Source organism: Gracilinanus agilis, chromosome 5 (genome assembly GCF_016433145.1).
Source record: "Gracilinanus agilis isolate LMUSP501 chromosome 5, AgileGrace, whole genome shotgun sequence".
Classification (NCBI taxonomy): Eukaryota; Metazoa; Chordata; class Mammalia; order Didelphimorphia; family Didelphidae; genus Gracilinanus; species Gracilinanus agilis.
In genome coordinates, this window is record NC_058134.1 from 264,809,288 (window position 1) to 264,828,143 (window position 18,856).

At 35.2% G+C, this 18,856-nt stretch overlaps 1 protein-coding gene across 1 annotated transcript in view; it reads left to right on the forward strand.

Moving 5' to 3' along the window:
• Positions 1-18,856, forward strand: part of ZFC3H1 (zinc finger C3H1-type containing) — a 100,980-nt gene that overhangs the window by 40,112 nt on the left and 42,012 nt on the right. Inside the window, exons 2-6 of the mRNA XM_044679194.1 lie at positions 6-330; positions 10,332-10,748; positions 14,548-14,612; positions 17,632-17,830; positions 18,114-18,337. Of these exons, the coding sequence (XP_044535129.1) occupies positions 6-330; positions 10,332-10,748; positions 14,548-14,612; positions 17,632-17,830; positions 18,114-18,337 (1,230 nt within the window). The remainder of the gene's footprint in view (positions 1-5; positions 331-10,331; positions 10,749-14,547; positions 14,613-17,631; positions 17,831-18,113; positions 18,338-18,856) is intronic.

An 18,856-nucleotide genomic window follows, 5' to 3' on the forward strand; every position in this document is an offset into this window, starting at 1 on the left:
CGGAGCGTGGCCCCCTACGCGGGCCCAGCGGTGGCTACCGGCCCAAGGAGCCGTTCCGCTCGCACCCGCCCCCCATGCGGATGGCGTCGTCTTCCTCGCTGTCGGAGGGCAGCCCCCGGCAGTCCTTCTGGGAGCGCAGCCACATCGCCCTGGACCGCTTCCGCTTTCGAGGCCGGCCCTACCGCGGCGGAGGCCGCTGGGGCCGCGGGCGAGGCAGCAGCAGCGACCGGGGCGGCAAGCCGGCGGGCGGCAGGCCCTCGGCGGGAGGAGGGGGATCGGGCTTCAGCAGCGGCGGCCAGAGCTGGAGGGAGCCTTCTCCTCGCAAGAGCTGTATCCTTTCCGTGGGGGTGGTCGGAGTTGGGGACCCGGCCCCGCCTTGCTGCTCGGGGATCCCCTGACCCTCTTTTCACAACCCTTCCCCCTTCCTTTTCCCCGAAGTCAAAGGCTTGGGAAAAGTAATGCCCAGGAGCAGCATGGTAATAATATATGTCTTGTTTTATTGATGTGGGATAGTCATTGACTTGTCTACTTTTACAATTCGTTCCACAAACATGAAGTGCCCACGGGCTGTGCTGAGCACTGGGGATAAAAAGACAAAAACCAAAACAAAACCATCACTTAAGAAACTCCAAACCAAAAAAACCCCTCAAAACTCCATACCACCTAAGTCCATCAGTTCCCTTGAGGAACTTACATTTGGAGGAATACAATACATACACTACATACAGTGAGTAAATAGAAAATTTGGAGCAGGTAACTGATTTTAATTGTAAATTTTCTCCTTACTCTGCACATTTGCAGAAACAAAATTATAATTCTCCATGTCTTTAAAAAAGAAGGAAAAAAATTTCGGTGCAGAGCTACAGCAAAGCTCCCATTTATTAAGAATTGTGTCGCCTTGAATTTATAGTCTCTTCCATTTTTTTTCTTTTGATGTCTGCTGTTTGTTAGAGGGAGATCTTCAAATCCAAGTAAGTATGAAAGAGAGACAAGGGAAGTTTGACTCCTAGTTAAGGTCTTGGGAGAAATTGAGAGGGAAGGCTAAACTTTTAATTTTTAAAAAATTACTGTCTTCAAATTACCACCCTGTATGTGAATATAGGGTGAGTAATCTGGTGTTCTTAGGAATTAGTGTTCATTCTTTTGAAACAGAATGGTATGATTTAGAACTAGAAGAGGTTTTGGAGTTTGAGAAAGGATTAGGGTTATGACACAGAGAGATTAAAGCTCCTAATGTCATTTAATATCATTGTTGCAAAGGGCCTAAGGCTGTTCTCTTGTACAGTCAGTCAGTCAGTCAGTCAGTCAACATCCTATGTGTCAAGTTCTTTATCAAGTTGATGGGAATTCCTTAGCCCTCAAGGAATTTATAGTCTACCATGGGGAGAGGAGGTAATGTGTAGAAACAAAATCTATATCTATGGCATGGTAAAAACGAACAAGAATGCTTTCTAAGGAATCCTGGACTAGGTATCTGGCTTTTGCTTGAAAGCCATTGTGTCCATAGATGGTCCATTTCATTGTTAGATTTTTCCTTTTTAAACATGTTTTCCTTTCTGTTTAAGGCAGTTGCTCAACTTTTATTGTGTCATCAACTCTTGACAGTCTGATGAAGTCCCTGGACTCTTTTTTATAATAAAATTTTAAATTCATAAAATGAAATACATATATTTGTAAAGGAAACTCAGTTATATTGAAATAGTTGTCAAAATATTTTTTAAAAAATCATCAGCCTCAGGTTTAAGAACCCTTACTTTAAGGTAGAAACTAGCGGACTAATAATTTGAGATTAGGTCTACTTCAAAGCCCAGCACTTTAAAATAAAACAAAACCCCCTCCAAACTATATCAGACTTTATGGACTAGCTTATTTTGTGGTAATTACATAGGCGTAGCTTACTAAGCACTTTCATTTTAACCATTTTGCTTGGCAGGAATCCCATAATGAAGTGATTCATTTGTGGGTGTGTTAACATTTTACATTTTTTTTCGAGTAAAACTGAAGGCTTCTGCTATGTTACTTTCCTTCATGTAGGTTTTCATAGAATGAAATGGTTAGGAGAGACCTTCAGGAGCCTTGTTATAGGAGGATATTAATTTGAAAAACTTTGACATTCAGAAGCTTTAGTTTTTGACCTAATGTTACTGTCTGTAAAACCATTGGTATTTCAGTGTATTCAGAAAAGGAGGAGGGAAAGCAAAACTAATCTTGTCCCAGATGTGTTTGTTTTTTTTTGTGCTCATTTTATGGAAGTTTATGAGCTTTTATAAATGATAGTATAAGAAGGATAGATTGAAAAGTATGGACCTAAAATGTCTATTAACAGGAAGTAGCACTGCTGTATGAATTAGCTAACAAGCAATCAAAAAATGTTCTATTCTGTGGACTGTCCTCATAATAGATATGTCTTGAGATTTTTAACTCTAGTTAATTTCTTTCTTGATGATTTTTATGATGACTTGGGATCATAGGATCATAGATTTAGAACCTGAAAAGACTTCAGAAGTTCAGCCTCCTCATTTTACATATGAGGAAATCAAGACCTGGAGAGTTAAGATTATACAGGTATTAATTAGCAGAGGAATCAAACTGAAGAAATTTCAAATCTGGTTGTACTTAATAGCTTGTATTTTGTGCTAGAAATATTTTTCTATTATATTAGTTAAACAAGATGCTCTATGTCAGTGATGGCAAACCTGTGACACGCATGTTAACACTGACATGTGTAGCCATTTTCAATGGCATGTGGCGGCCACAGAGAAGTATGAAACATTTATTGTAGTGTAGACACTTTGTGCACTATAGATGACAATTCTACCTATATTAATTTACTTCTTTTGGTTTATTAAATACAGTTATATATTACAATTACACGTTTTTGTTATTTAAACTATAAATATTGTGAAATTATGTTTTTTTTCTTGAAGTGACACACCACCTGAGTTATACTTGGTTTTTTGGTGAATTTTGACATACCAAGCTAAAGTGCCCATCACTGCTCTCTGTTCTAAGGCCTTGTTGGTGAAGACAAGCCACACGTGCTGGAGGGGGCTGCTATATTCCCCCTCTTCACCTGCACCTGAGGAGAATTTTCACATGCTCCTCCTAGCAGTCCATTGAACACTTCCTCTGCTCTCTGGGCTAATGCGAGGGACCCACGGGCAGCTTGAAGGTATAGTTTGGCCACGCAGTCTCTGAAAGGTTTGCCAACATTGTTCTAAGGCAGGGGTCGGCAACCTTTTTGGCCGTGAGAGCCATAAACACATTTTTTAAAATGTAATTTCGTGAGAGCTGTGCAGTGCTCACAGTGCCGCTCCTGTAACAGCGCCTGAAAAAAAAATGGACTTTATGGCTCCTGCAGAAAGAGCCATATCTGGCCCTCAAAAGACCCAGATATGGCTCGAGAGCCATACGTTGCTGACCCCTGTTCTAAGGTATTGAAAAGTGACATTGGTTACACAGCAGAAACTATTTAATTACAGATAATATTTTGAATCCAAGGGTCCTTACTTGATAGCCCAAATAAAAGGAAAGAATCTTTACCTCACCCCCAAAAAAACCTCAAGCAAACAAAACAAAACAGAAAAGTTCATCACACTCAGAAACTTCAATAATGTGAAGAAAATGGAGAGCATGATATTAGTTTGGTAAATGATGGCTCATCAGTGTAGTGTATACATTGACCTGAGTATAGCTTAATTTTAATGTAACAGCTTCCAGAGGCAGAAATTACATATGATATAAGGTTCCTTTTTAATACATGTGCAGATAGGAGTAACAATAATAGCAATAACATGATAGAAATATTCCTCAAAAACTGAATAATATTCTCTTACTCTGTGTACACAACTATGGCCCTCTTTTATCATTCCCCTAAGACTTTATTGAAAATATTCTGGGAGTGGCTAGTAGTATCATGAATAGAGCTTGCCAGACTCGGATGTGGATGGACCTGGGTTCAAATGTGGTCTCAGACATTTCCTAGCTACATGACCCTGTGGAAGTCACTTAACTGATTGCCTAGCCCTTGCTACTCTTCTGTCTTAGAATTGATCCTAAGATAGAAAGTAAGGGTTTAAAAAAAAAAAAGAAAGTTTTCTTCAATTTCAAGGATTTGGAGAAATGAGATTTAATTTTTTACATTTTAAAAAAGATGTATTCCCCCTCCCCATTTATCAGTTATTATGTAGTTAATATCCCCAATGTGAGAGAAAAGTGGAAAGGAAAAGGATATTTCATTGCTTAATACTTCTTTAAAAGTAGAAAAAATGAGGAATGGATGAGATTGTTCCCTATTTTTTAAGACAACCAAGTGTGGGAGCTGAACTAATAAAAGGTAATTATATATTTAAAACTATGGAACAGTTTCTACAACTGCCACTGCTGCTGCTGTACCTAAAGGATGATTTTTCTATACTTTACATTGTTTTTCTGCTGTATTCCTCTATTGGTGAAGTATCACTAACCTATCTTTGGAATGAATTTTGTATGTAAGTTTGAAAAGGAACATAATTCCTAGCCACCTTTGTGAAATAAGCAAACAAAATTTGGAATAGTAAACTATTTACTTTGGCTCATCATATTCTTCCTCTGCCAAAGTCTACCTTGTGGCATGGAGATGACTCAAGGTTTTTAAGTCTGTAAACGAAAGAGAAGCATTGGCAGGTCCTACCAAGTAGCATAAGTTTCAGATCACCATACACTATGAGTTTGTCACTCAGGGACCAGCCCAGCCAAATCTGGAGAGGAGCCTCACCAGGTTGGCTGCAGAGGGATGGAGTTTTTGCACATGGCAATCCCAAAATAGTTTCAAAAGTCTTTGTTGGTGAAAGGACTACCCAGACCAACAAATTCTTGGATTCTTGAACATCCTTAGTATTTAGAGGCTATCAGTTTTTTAATTGAAGAAATACATTAAAGCTATTTTAATTCTGCAGAAATTGTAAGAAAAAAGAATGCAATAGTGTTTATGGTTCTCTTTCATAGATACAAAGTGGATGTTTCCGCTGTTTGTACAGTGTACTTTTTGTTTAATTTTACTTGTCTTTTGATCTTCTGATTTTAGAGCTGAAAGATACCTCAGATTGAGTCTAGTCCTCTAAAATGAGGCTTACTGGAGTTAATTGACTTTTTCAGTGTCACATAGACTTGAGTCTTTGATATGAATTGGATGAAATTACAGAACTTGCACCTTATTCCCTTCCCCCTGCTATCCAGTAATATTGATTCTTTGCTGCTTCTTGCACTTGACCTATCTCTTTTCTCTGAGCATTTTCTCTGACTATCCCCTATGCCTAGAATGCTTCCCCCTTCATCTCTGGCCCAAGCTTCTCTGGTTTCATTCAAGTCCCATTTTCTGTAATAAGCTTCAGTCCTCCTTCATCATACTGCCCTCTCTCTGAGATACCTTAATAGAGCTTATTTATACATAGTGGTTTGCATGTTCTCTCTCCTAGGGAACAGAGCCTGGGCTTGTTTTGCAATACTTTATGCTCCTAGTTTTAAGCTTTTAGCTAGACTTGTTTTCAAGACTCAGCTAAATATTTTCTATGTGGATAGATGCTTCTTTCAAAAAAAATTATAAACTAGTATCTGTTAACAGGCAAAAATACAAAGAAAGTAATCAATAAAACTGTTCGCTTTTGAAAAAGTATAAGCCAAGAAATTTTTAAAAATTGATCAATGTAGAGCGGGGGGTGAAGGGGAAAGTAGGGGCATAAAGTATGTAAACAGGTTAAAAACGAATATTAATAAATGTCTAATAAAAAAAATTGATCAATGTCCCCTTCCAAATTTTGGAAACTTTTAAATTTTCCTCTGTATGTGTATGGTTAATACCACATATAAAAATGGGCAAGACAATTAACTACTCTGTGCCTCAGTTTCCTCATCTACAAGAGGGGGTTGGACTCTTTCTAAGGTTTATTCCTGCTCTCCAGCTTAGATCCAGCTCTTCTAGTTTGCTTTTTATACATAGAGGTCTTTCTGTATTTCCTTGTATTTGTATTTTTAAAAAATGATAGGTGGTAGGCAGGCATAGCTGCCTAAGATTATGAAATCAGGCTTGGCTTGACTTGATCAAGGCACTGTTTCAGTGTGAAACAATTCCAGTGCAAATTGGAACTTGAAACTCCCTTTTCAGTTGTTGGAATAACAGCTCATTTATTTCTTGTTTGAACTGCAAATTTCAAGATGCTTAGATTTAGGATTTGGAGTGTTAGTGACATGGTTTGCTTTAAAGAAGCTTTATTCATTTATTTACCAAATGTTATGAGTATTTCATTTGTGGGAGATACTTGGTGGGTCCTCTAGAGCAGTGATGGTGAACCTTTTAAAGACTATGTGCTGTTTTCCCTCCCTCCCCCTATCTCAGATGGGAGGAAATACTCCCATTGGGCTGCTGGGCATAGGGGCGGGTGAAGTGAAAAAATGTCCTCAGCAAGGTGGAAAGTGGGAAGGGAGCAGCTCCCCCATTCCCTCTGCCATTCTTATAATGAGCTCTGATGGGTGACTGCTACATGCCCTTTTTGGGTGCGCCATAAGTTCGCCATCATGGTTCTAGAGCAGTGATTCCCAAAGTGGGTGTTACCCCCTCTGGTGGGTGCTGCAGCCATCCAGGTGGGGTGGTGATAGCCACAGGTGCATTTATCTTCCCTATTAATTACTATTAAAATTAAAAAAAAATTAATTTCCAGGGGACTAAGTAATATTTTTTCTGGAAAAGGGGCGGTGGGCCAAAAAAGTTTGGGAACCACTGCTCTAGAGGAAGACAACACTTTTTAGTATTTTTTTCAACCTTTTCTTATTTGGGGTAAGTTCTGCCCTTTCTTTGCTTTCCTTTAGTTTTTTTTTTTTTTTTTTTTTTTTTTTTTTTTTTTTTGATTTATTGGTGGCCTTTTGGGTTTATTTACTTTAGCTGTTTTCTGAATAAGATTTGTTAAATATAGGGACACACATACACCCACAGAATGAGAATGAATATATGTGTGGTGTTTACAAAGCATTGCCCTTAGTTTTTTTACATATAAGGAAACAGGTTTTTAAGTTTAAAGTCATAGCTGAACTAATACATAACTTGTAAGTTTAACATTTCAGCAAAATTTTATAAGAAATGTTTGACATTTAACCATCAGCTTGATTCTTGATTTTAAATGGGGCAGGTTAACAGTTGGGTATTGGAAATTACTTGACAATTTCTTTATAGGTAGAAAAAATTTTAAAATGCAAAATGAGTACTGTCTTTATGGTCCTATCATTTTTGAAAATGTTCTTTAAAAACACTGTGATTGTTTTGTTTGTTGTATCGGTTCTAAATCTGCTGATTGTATTGATTCCAAATTTAAACATAAGCAATGTTTAAGGTGAACAAATTAGTTTTAAAATTTTGAATTGTTTAAAAAATTTAATACTGTTATTATGAAGTTGACAAACATGAACTTTTCGTTATACCAAAAAAAGGATTTTGTATGGAAACATGAATATTACATAGAGATTCTCTACACTCCAAGTGTGTATGTTAAATTTAAGTTGGTAGTTCCAGTACTACTTTTACTTCATCATGTCCCCTTCTGAACTTTCTTATACTTTTTTGTGTATGTTAAATGTTTCATTGATGTTCTTTTTTTTGTTTGTATCACTCTTATTCTCCAATCCTCCACATAACTTCCATCCACCTTCTCCTAGTAAAATAAAAACCCTATATTGTATATTGTAACAGTTGGGTTCAAGCAAACATTGACCATGTTTGTAAAGATATGTCTCAGTTTGTGCTTTTAGTCTACCTATCTGCCAAGAGGTGGGAAGCATGATACATCATCAGTCCTCTGGAGTTAAGGTTGGTCATTGCTTTCATCATAATTTTAAGTCTTTTGTATAGTTCTTTTCCCTACAGTGTTGAAGTTATTGAATAGCTTGTTCTTGTTCTCACTTCACTTTGCATCATTTTATACAAGCCATCTCAAGTTTCTCTGAAGCCATTTGATTTTTTCATATATATTTTATATATATGTACACATATATGTATATACATATACACACATATATAACATGTAGTTAAGTGGATAATGTTCCATTTCATATATTTACTTGTTTTTAGTTCTTTGTTATCACTACCACAACAAAATGCTGCTATAGATATTTTTGTACATCTTGGCCCTTTTCTTCAATCTTTAATCTCTTTGTGGAATATATGACTAGTAATGGTATTGTTGTGTCAAAGGGCATGCACAGTTTTAGTGACTTTTTGAGGTTAGTTCCAAAATGCTTTCCATATCACTTGCACCATTTTTACTCTTTAACAGTGCTTCAGTGCACCTGTCCTTTCACAGTCGCGCCAATGATTTATCATTTGCATTTATCTTACTAGTGATTTGGACCATTTTTTTTTTTAATATTTTTTTATTTTATTTTATTTTTTTTAAACCCTTGTACTTCGGTGTATTGTCTCATAGGTGGAAGAGTGGTAAGGGTGAGCAATGGGGGTCAAGTGACTTGCCCAGGGTCACACAGCTGGGAAGTGGCTGAGGCCAGGTTTGAACCTAGGACCTCCTGTCTCTAGGCCTGACTCTCACTCCACTGAGCTACCTAGCTGCCCCCTGGACCATTTTTAATATTGTTGATATTTTGTCTTCTTTTAGAATTGTTTAATTATGTTTTTTATCATTAATTGAGGAATAGTTTGTCATATAATTTTTATAAATCCCTATTATATCTAATATCAGACTTTGTCAGATAAATTTGCTTTGAAGCTTTTTTCCCTTAGTTAACTTGATTTTGTCAAAAACTTAATTTTGTACAGTAAAAATTTTCTCTTTTCGTTTAATCAAGAACTCTTTCCCTATCCACAGTTATTAAAGAAATTCTTTTCTTTGTTCTCAGTTTGTTTATGATATGATCTTTTATAGCTAAGGTCATTTATCCATTTGGAGTTTATTGTGGTTTCATGGTGTGAATTGCCCCAAACCTAGTTTATATCTGACTTTTTTCAGTTTTCTCTGCAGATTTTTCTGAATAGTGAATTCTTGTCTTTGTAGTTGGAGTTTTTGGTTTTATTGAACACTGTATTACCAGGTTTAGTTTCTTCTAGGTCTCGTGTATGGAACATATTTTATTGACCAACCTTTCTGTTTTTTTAATGGAATAGTGATTAGGTTTTATAATTATTATTTTTGCAGTGTAATTTGAGATCTGATAATTGTAGGTCTTCTACCTTCCCACTTTTAAATAGAATTCAGTTTATGTTTTTAAAACAATTCCTAGGGGCAGCTGGGTGGCTCAGTGGATTGAGAGTCACACCCAGAGATGGGAGGTCCTCAGTTCAAATCTGGCCTCAGACACTTCCTAGATGTGACCCCTGGGCTAGTCATTTAACCCCCATTACTTAGCCTTTACCACTCTTCTGCCTTAGAACCAATACCCAGTATTGATTCTAAGACAGAAATAAGGGTTTATTAAAAAAAAAATTCCTAAAATTCTCAATTTCTGAAACCAATTAAAGATAGGAAAGTTAGGTTATTTCTTGATTATGTGCAAGCTTGATTATTTACAACACAATTAATTGTGTTGGGGATTATCTGTAGAGGGTCCTAAGAACCATTTTTCTGTTTTCCTCTTAATGTATATTTCAGATATAGACCACCTGCGGCTTGACTGACTTGCCGTTGAAGCTAGGGCTAGCACCCTAAAATAATCAGGTGGATGATTTTCAGATAACAGTTATCAATGTTTAGTTAAGCTTTGACTCAAATAGTTTTACAGAGATTTCATCAGGCATTTATTAAATGATAGAATAGCAGTTGATGATTACTTTCTTTACCTGGTCATTGATAACATCCTGTACTTTTCTATGTCTTGAAAGCACTCCCTCCTTTTTTTTAAAGGGCCTACTCAGCTGCCAATTCTTTCATGAAGCCTTCCCTGTTGTTCCCAGCTGAAAGTGATCTCTTTTCCTCAGATTTTCCTATAGCATTGTTTCTGGATCTCTGCCTTGCTTCTTTTCCATTCTCTTTCATATCATTCTTGTTTGTGTTCTGTGGTGGTATTTGTGTTCTGTGGCTTAAAACCAATAGTTTTAAGGTGGGGACTATGTCTTTTTTTCATTTTTTTATCCCCAGTACTTAGCAATTGCCTGGAATTTGCAGCAGCTTTATTTGTGTATGTTGAATTAATATTTTTAGGAATCACAAAACTAAGAATTTTAGAATTCTTTTTTTCATGCAAAATATTGTTGAAGACCTTCAGCAAAAAGGAAGAATTCACTTGAAAGTTTAGTATCTTAAGTAGAATTGTGGAAAAAAATCTGTTGAACCAATTTTTCTTAACGGACTGTTCAGCTAAAAGTTTTGGAAGGTCTCCATCAAGAAAGCAGAGTTACTCGTCCAAAAATGAAAACTGTGGGGAAGAAAGTTTTGAAGACTTGCTTTTAAAATACAAGCAAATTCAGTTGGAACTTGAATGTATTAATAAGGATGAAAAACTGGCTTTGAGTAACAAAGAGGAAAATATGCAAGATGATGCTAAAATATTGAATTCTGAGGACCAAATAATTGCAGAGAATGTCAGTATTGTAAAGGACCCAGTAAAAGAAGTACCTCCTGAGGAGAAAAAACTGGTTAAAACTTTTCAGGCATTTGAACTAAAACCTCTCAGGCAGAAATTGACTTTACCCGGAGACAAAAACAGATTGAAAAAAGTTAAAGATGGAACAAAACAGCTTTGCCTAAAATCAGAACCTACAGAATCCAGTCAAGGTAACTGAATTGAATATTTCATTTGTATGGTACTTCTCTGATGTAATTCTTTTATTTTACTTTAGAAGAATCAAAGGAGGTTTGATTCACCTCACATAATGTGATGTAAGTGATGGATTGTATGTTTGTTGTTAGAGGACCAATCTAGCTAAATTCCTAGGGGTTCATCAACATATTGGTTTCAGGGTGACAGTTTTTCAGCTGTAGCCCTTAAAGATAGTCCATTAAATAGAAGTGTTGTAGTTTATGTTGGTGGGATTAAAATTACTCACCCTTGAACCACTGTCATTTTCTAACAGCCTCTTAAGGTCATTTTGTGTCTTAATTAGCTTTATTTACATATTTTTGCATTAGTCTTTAAAAATGTGATTTGTGGAAAACTTGGAAATGGAAACTTGTTTCATTTTTATTCTCCTAAACTTAAAAAAAAGGAAAAGTAGTTTTTATATAAGAACTTAAAGATTTAACAGTGGTACTGGTGATCTCCAGGTCAGTTATCATAGTCCATGATCGAGTTTGACTACTTTTAGGATCCAGTACTGGTTTTTGCATATAATTGAGTTGGCAATATTTGATAGTTTCCTTTTTGTTTTCAGCTGGTGATAATAATTAGGCTTTACACCAGGCAACGGAAATTTATATCAATATCACTTTTAAGATGAATTTTAGTAGTCTTGAAGGCTATTCTAGACAGGTTGTAAAGGAAAGACATTTCTATCTTGTTCCCTTTGCTGCTTATGTAGTTAACTGATTACTTTGCTACTAAGAAACTTAAGGTCTGAACCACCTCAGAGGTATTTGTATTAAAATCCTCAAAAGAATGAGGAAGGGGAGAATAGAGTTTACTGACCCTTGTTCTATGGTTATCTCACTTCTCATTTTCTATTCTTAAATCTTCTCTAATGAGGTACACTCAGTCACAGTGTGTGGAAAAATGTTCTAAGGACTCTTTCTGTTCTCTCCTTTTTTCCCTTCCTTTCCCCTTACTTACAACTTTCTCCTCTGCCTTCTCTTTCTTTCTCCTTCCCCACACTTTCCTCTTCTTTTTTTGGTAGGTTTGACATTTTGAATTTAAAAATTAGCAGTACTACTTTAAATTTAAGCACTTTTTAAACATAGCATTCTTTACAAAATTCTTACTTCTCTTTCCCATGATGCCACAATCTATATAACAAAATGAAAAATGTAAAGATAAACAAGCATTTGGACTCTTAATATTATAGTCCTCAATGTGCTGTATGAAGAAATTGAATGGCAGTAAAGAAAACATGAGAAGAGTAGCTGAACCTGACTTAAGTACACAGACAGGAATTCTATACAACACAATTTCGGGAGCATTGAGTGATTAGTTTTAAAGACAGTTGATTGTCAAAAAAGGAAACAAAAGACATATAGTCTCATTTTTACAAATTTTATGGGAATAAAATTTGCATGCATGGATGTCATCCTTAATGTGGAGGTTTGAGGAGGGAATTAAAAGATTCCATGAAGATATAATAACACAGAGATCTTTTTTGATACTCATCATCAAGTGAAGCATAAAATAGATAAAGGTATGCTTACCAAAGGTGTTTGATACTGTCATGGAGGATGTCTAGCTTAGAGTACAAACTGAAGAATTTTTATAGATGATGAATTTCTTCAGTTGTTCCTGTTTATGGATTAAATTGTGCTGATTGCATCAAGTATTTTAATACTGCAGAGTATCCTAAATGAGATTCATAATTCCTTGTTTGGTCTAATTATGCATGGGAACAATCTAAGAGTTTATTGCCTAAATTATGATAGTGGAATGGACAACCTATAGTGATCTGTATTATTACAAATATATTGGCCAGATGTTGCTAATGGACAATGAAAAAAGCCCAGAATTGATCAGGAGGAGCTGAATGGGCTGGAGTGCTTTTAGGAACTAACTTTTTTGAAATATTCCCAGTTTTTAGAAATTAACAATTTTCTCTTGAAGCCCCTATGACTTTGAGTCATGGAACTCTCTGAAGAATTAAAGTTGAAGGATACTCTCTGGACTTTGGGAAGGGGTCATGGTGGGCATGAATAGTCAATATGTTAACTAAGAATTGAACAGAAGAAGTAGTTTAAAGAATCTAACCAAAGTGATACTCGACTAGAAAGAGTGAGGGATAATTGATGGATAGTCCACATTGCCTGTTAATGTCTGCAGTAAGAGGAGATCTAGGGAAAGGTATATTGCCTGGGCCCTGTGGAGAACGAATGGGGGAATATGGAGGAGAGGCATAGATGGAGTATAATCTTCACTCTTGGACAATATGTACAAATATAAACAGTGCATGAAATCACAAATTCATTGAAATATCCATAATGCAATGCTGTAAGGAAGGTAGTATGTTGTTATTCCCATTTCACAGATGAAGAAACTCTTTAAAAATCATTTTTGCCATTCCCAACCTTGTCTCCTCCCCAGCTTTATAGAAAAAGCATCACATTGGCCATGACTGAAGCTTTTCCTCATTTTTGTACATATAGTTTACCAGCTCAGTGCTGAGAGATGGGAGACATATTCCAGCATTCCTTGAGAGTCAAGATTGATGATAGCACCGAGTTCTGTTGTCTTTCAGGAACATTTTTCTTTATATTATTGCAACCATTGTATTAATCTCCTAATTTTTTTTATTTTACTCTGTAAATGTCTTAGTTTTCTCTTAATTATTTCTGTTGTTTCTTATACTGCCATGATATATTATATGCCTATACTATAATTTTGTTTAGCCAGGCTTAATCATTGTGTACCTGCTTTGCTTCCAGTTTTAAATTACTTTTCTGCAATATTTTAACTAACTAGAGCTAGAGCTAAAACTTGAATCCAGATTTTGTTGGTCTTCCTATGCTTCCATTTTATTTAGATCACAGTCTGCTAGTTTGGATTGTGTGGAATAGAGACTTAAATATGTGGGAGTAATGGCCAGAACTTTTTATATTTAGTTCTTGAAATCTTGTTAAATTGTACATTCAAATTCACCTTGGTTTCTAAAACTTAAAAAGTAGTTAATGATATTCTGAAGTTTTTCTGTGGAATGCCTTAGCTTTTTCCTTGAGTCTAATGCTACTTGGTTACTAATCCATGTTCTACTTGAAATAAGTTTGATGGATTTGTTGCTAATGAGCAGTGCCCACATTAGCAGTAGAATCATGTTTGGAACACAAATGTTTTACCATCTGCTTCTCTGTTCTACCAGTTTACCAGAAATCTGGGCCTAATCCTGGAAAATCTGGACATGAGTGTGAATGAATTTAAATTATAAAACTTTGCAGTATCTCTACTTATGCTGTATCTGCTCTGTGGATTAAAGGAGGACTTTTCAAGATTTCAACTTAGTATAGTCTGTGAGTGAATTAAATGCTCACATTTTCCAGGTGACAGTTCATCCTATTTTATTTTCTAAGTTTGTAGAATCCTTAAAAATGAAACCATCCCCTATTCCCCCCAAAACAATCTAAGGTGTTTGAGAATACTTATTTTATGTCTTGAAATAGTTTTAGACCACTTCTTTTTTTTACTTAAAACAGAACAAAATGGATCAAAATATTAACATTAAAAAATTGACCTGAATGTATTATAGGAGGTTTTTTTTTTTTTTAAACCTTTCATACTAGCACTTCATTTAAGTGATGAGTGAAGAAAACCTATTGGGCCCTTCGTTTTGAATTTTGGTGTTAACTTTAATAGCCCCATAGTTTTAATATTGGCATAAATAACATTGTTTTTCCATAATTTTAATGTGTGTAATGACCATTCAGAAGTTGCTTTCTTATTTTAAAGGATTAGAAGACAAAGAACAAAGTTTAACAAGAAAGATTAGCACTTCAGATCTCCTTTCTGAAAAGGTAAGGAATTTGCTTTGTGTGGTTTGAGTAAGGTATAAACATTTTTTATTAAGACTGCTTTTCTTTTGAGTTTTCTTAAAGAGGAATTGGATTATTTGGGAATTAGAAGGGATCTCTGATTCCAGAGAAATAATCCAAGTAACTAAACAGTAGTAACTACCACAGAAATTTTCCTACTGTTACTCATTCTAGCATTAGTTGTACACTAGGTCCAATAAGAAATACTTGAAGATGGAGAAGGCTTTAAGAAATACACTTCTTCATTAAGCTCTCTTAATTTAGAATGTTAATAATAATGTCTCAACTTGGTGCAGAGACAAAACTAACACTTTATTTTGAGGTTCTTTTAATTTTCTAGGATCTTGACAGAACAAGTCAAAACATTTGCATTTACATATGGTACTTGGGATCTCAACGTGAAAGAAACTATTTTACTAATTCAGGTTATTGAAGGTTATTTACAGAAAGTTATTGGATCTTCAGACAAAATAAAATGACATACCCTTCCCTTTCAGAGGGGAGTCTAAGGCTTCCACAGTATGAAGAACTTAAAAAAATGCCTACCCAGTGGAGATTCAGTTGTCATGTGCTTAACTAAATCAGAATATATGGTAGTTTATAAAAGTTAGAAAAACCCCCAAGATTTGCTATTTTTTTTATGTTTGATAGAAGTACTAACTTTTTTTTTAAATTTATTCTTCTAAATCAATGCCAATTAACTTGCAAGATTTGGAGAGACAGTATACTATAATGGCTTGAATATAGGTTGAATTCCCTAAAACTGGGGGGGAGGGGGGATGTAGGTATAAACTTGAAAAAAAAAACCCATTGATGCATACTCAGCTTCTATGTAAACCAGAGTTGAATTTTGTCAACATAAAGTATTGGATCAGAGTTCTGTACAAGCATAATAAATCAAAGATATATGCTGAAATGGTTTTAAAAATTATATTTTACAAAGCAAATCAATTTCCCACAGTTTCAGAGTTTTCTATAAGAACATTGGGCTTCCAGAAAACAGAAATTGTTTATTTTCCAGTTGCTCTTAGTCCTCCTGTCAGACAAGAAAATATCTTATGATACTTGGGAAAGGAATTATTTACAATGGTTTTGCCCTGAGTACCATTTGCTAATTAGGGGTATCTGGCTTTAGTAACAAAACACATTTCCTTTAGTTCATAGGCCATTGATCTGGAAAGGGACCTTAGATATTATTTAGCACAGTTTTTCTTTTTACAGATAAAGATACCAACTCCTAGAGAAGTTAAGTGATTTCCTCTCACAGGTAGTTACTGTCAGAGCTGAATTTGAAATAACTTCTGTGATGCCAAGTGTTATTGCTTTCATTTTAGGCCCCAAAAGAAAGAGTCAGTGAATTTTTTAATGATATCAAGGTAAATATTTGTAGGTAGGGTGGAAATTATAATTTATGCAAATTTAAAAATGGATAAACTACTGACATTAGAAATTTTTGCCTACTATTCAATTGAAAAATGTTGACTTTCAGATTGTTTATAAAATTATGAAATTAGTGATTAGTAAATGAAATAAAAAATACTTTCTGATCAATTTTACTTGTATGCATAAATTTTGGGAGGTATATAAATGCAGGCGTATAATTTTTTTTCCTTTTTGAAACATCTTTATATTTAAAATGTAATAGGAAAAATATTCTTAAAGTTGGTGTGATTTAAAAAAACACTATATATGATTATTTCTGTGTAGAAAATTTCCTTTGAGGAAATACCTACCAATGTAGATTGAATTTCCTCTGCAATTTTTGTCTTGGCTACCTGGGGCACCAAGAGTTGGTAAAGTGACTTGCTCAAATTCACATAGGCCCTTTGTGTTAATATTGAACTGAACCTTGTTTTGTCAGAGATCAGCTCTCATTATGCCATACTGCTTCTCTTTTTGGATTAAAGCTTGTAATGTGATGTGGAACCTAAATATTTTGCTAAGATCAATGTTTTTGTGGAGTTGGCAGTGAATTCTTCCATTTTCCACCTTTCTTTGTTCTTCAAAGTTGCCAGCTGATGCATTCTTATAGATTCTTTCTTATAGAGGGCAGTGACAGCCATGACAGGAATGGGGAAATTTGACTTCCTGTAGTAGAATTTTGAGAGCTGTTCACACTCGAACAGTGACATAATTGTGGTAGGGTAATAATCATAGACTTGGAACCAAGGTGTCTTTTAAGAGGCTCTTCTATCTTTCCTTCTTTCTTTATTGGTATCCTCTAGTAGATACTTTTCCAGTCTTCTTATGTCTTACACTCTCATTTTGACACTAACCTCTTTGTTCCTTGAACATGTCACTATGATCACGAACAGAACATTTTCACTGTCAGTTTCTGTCTGGAATTCTCTCTCTTTACCTTACCTCTATCTCCCTTGATTTCCTTGCCAGCTGAAATTGTACTTTTTTGCAAGAGTTCTTTGTTGAACTCTATTAATGCTAGTTACCTCCCTCAAAGGAATTAATCTCCAGTATATCTTGTTGATATGTAGTTGATGTCCCCCAGATTAGACTGTGTACTCCCAGCATATTTATGCATGGAATATGAGTAGATATGTAATAAATTTTTGTTTTCTTAGCCATTTTCATCCATCTGGTGTCATAACACCTATGTTTTGGCTCCTCTGGGAAGGCACAGTAAATTTAGTTTTAACTTTTTTTTTCAGGCTTTTCTTTCACTTATTCACACTTGGATTAGTAGTTTTTAACTGTTTTCTTTTTTACTTTCCTACTTTTTGCTTGGGTTCACTTGAAAAGCCTGAATCAAGATGAAATATTTGATTGTATGCGACTTAATTTTCCCATTTTGCTATTATGTGTGTTAGATGTTTACAACAACAATACGACGTTTTCTGAAACATCAATAAATTTGAAAATTTGGAAACGTTTCATTACTTTGAAAGCACTAAGCTTTGGGGAGGTGAAAGGAGGACAGAGTTGCAATAGCATTTTGAAATGTTTTAAAAGAAATTTTATAATTGCATCTTTCTTGTTTTTAAAGAAACTTGGTGAAGATGAAGAGGAACTTTCTGAGTTGCAGCTTCGCCTACTGGCTCTTCAATCAGCCAGTAAAAAGTGGCAACAGAAAGAACAGCAGGTGATGAAGGAAAGCAAAGAAAAGTTGACAAAGACAAAAACTATTCAGCAAAAAATTAAAACCAGCACAAAAACCCACTCAGCCAAAAAAGTTAGCACTACAGGTGATTATTTTTTTTCTTTGAACTTCTTTCTTATGGAATTAAGTTTGCCAGATGCCAATTTAAAGAATGTGACACTGACTGGGTCACAAGATTACAGAATTGTTGTGTATTCTAAAAAGTTGGTGATTTAAAAGGGTACTTAAGTGTAAAGTAAGGGTGGTAGTCCACTATTGATTATTGCTTTTTTGAAACTTCTTTGAAGCTCCTCAAAAAAATTCACTTCTAGGGATACTTCAGTATTTTTCAATTAAAAATGTTTTTCAATTAAATTTCTCCATTAAAGCTAAACAGGCCTTGAGAAAACAGCAAACAAAGGCATGGAAAAAATTACAACAGCAAAAGGAACAAGAAAGACAGAAAGAGGAGGATCAGAGGAAACAGGCCGAGGAAGAGGAGAGAAGAAAAAGAGAAGAGGAAATACGGAAAATTCGAGATCTTTCAAATCAAGAAGAGCAGTACAATCGGTTCATGAAGCTAGTAGGGGGAAAGAGGAGGTCAAGAAGCAAAGTAAGGCATGATCAATCTTGGCAAAAGAGGGGTTTCAGGCCTTCTCAAGAACAGAAGACCACTACTAACCCTTTAACATGCCTACTCCTAGTGTCCTGCATTTGCAGGTATAGGCTAACAAGATTAACAAATACATTGTATTTGCTTGACTGTAGGGAAATGAAGAAATGGAAAAGAAACTTTTTCAATAAGGGCTAAAGAGTAGGATGGGTTAAGAGAAAACAAGGAAGAAGTTGCTGGATTAGAATTTACATAGGAGACTATACTTTTTTTTTAGTTCAGAGATCAGACTTGGATATGTGGGCTATATTGCAGAGATTTTTGACCTTGAGTTGTAATCTTTTAGACTTCTGTCTTAATGTTTGTATATACACATGTATATATGCTGAAACACCTACCTTAATTTGATGAAAGCTGATGAAAAACTTTTACTAAATTTTAGTTGGGATCCTGAGGAAAATAAATTTCCTATAAAATAATGACAAAATATCATTCATTACTAATAATTCAGATAGGAAA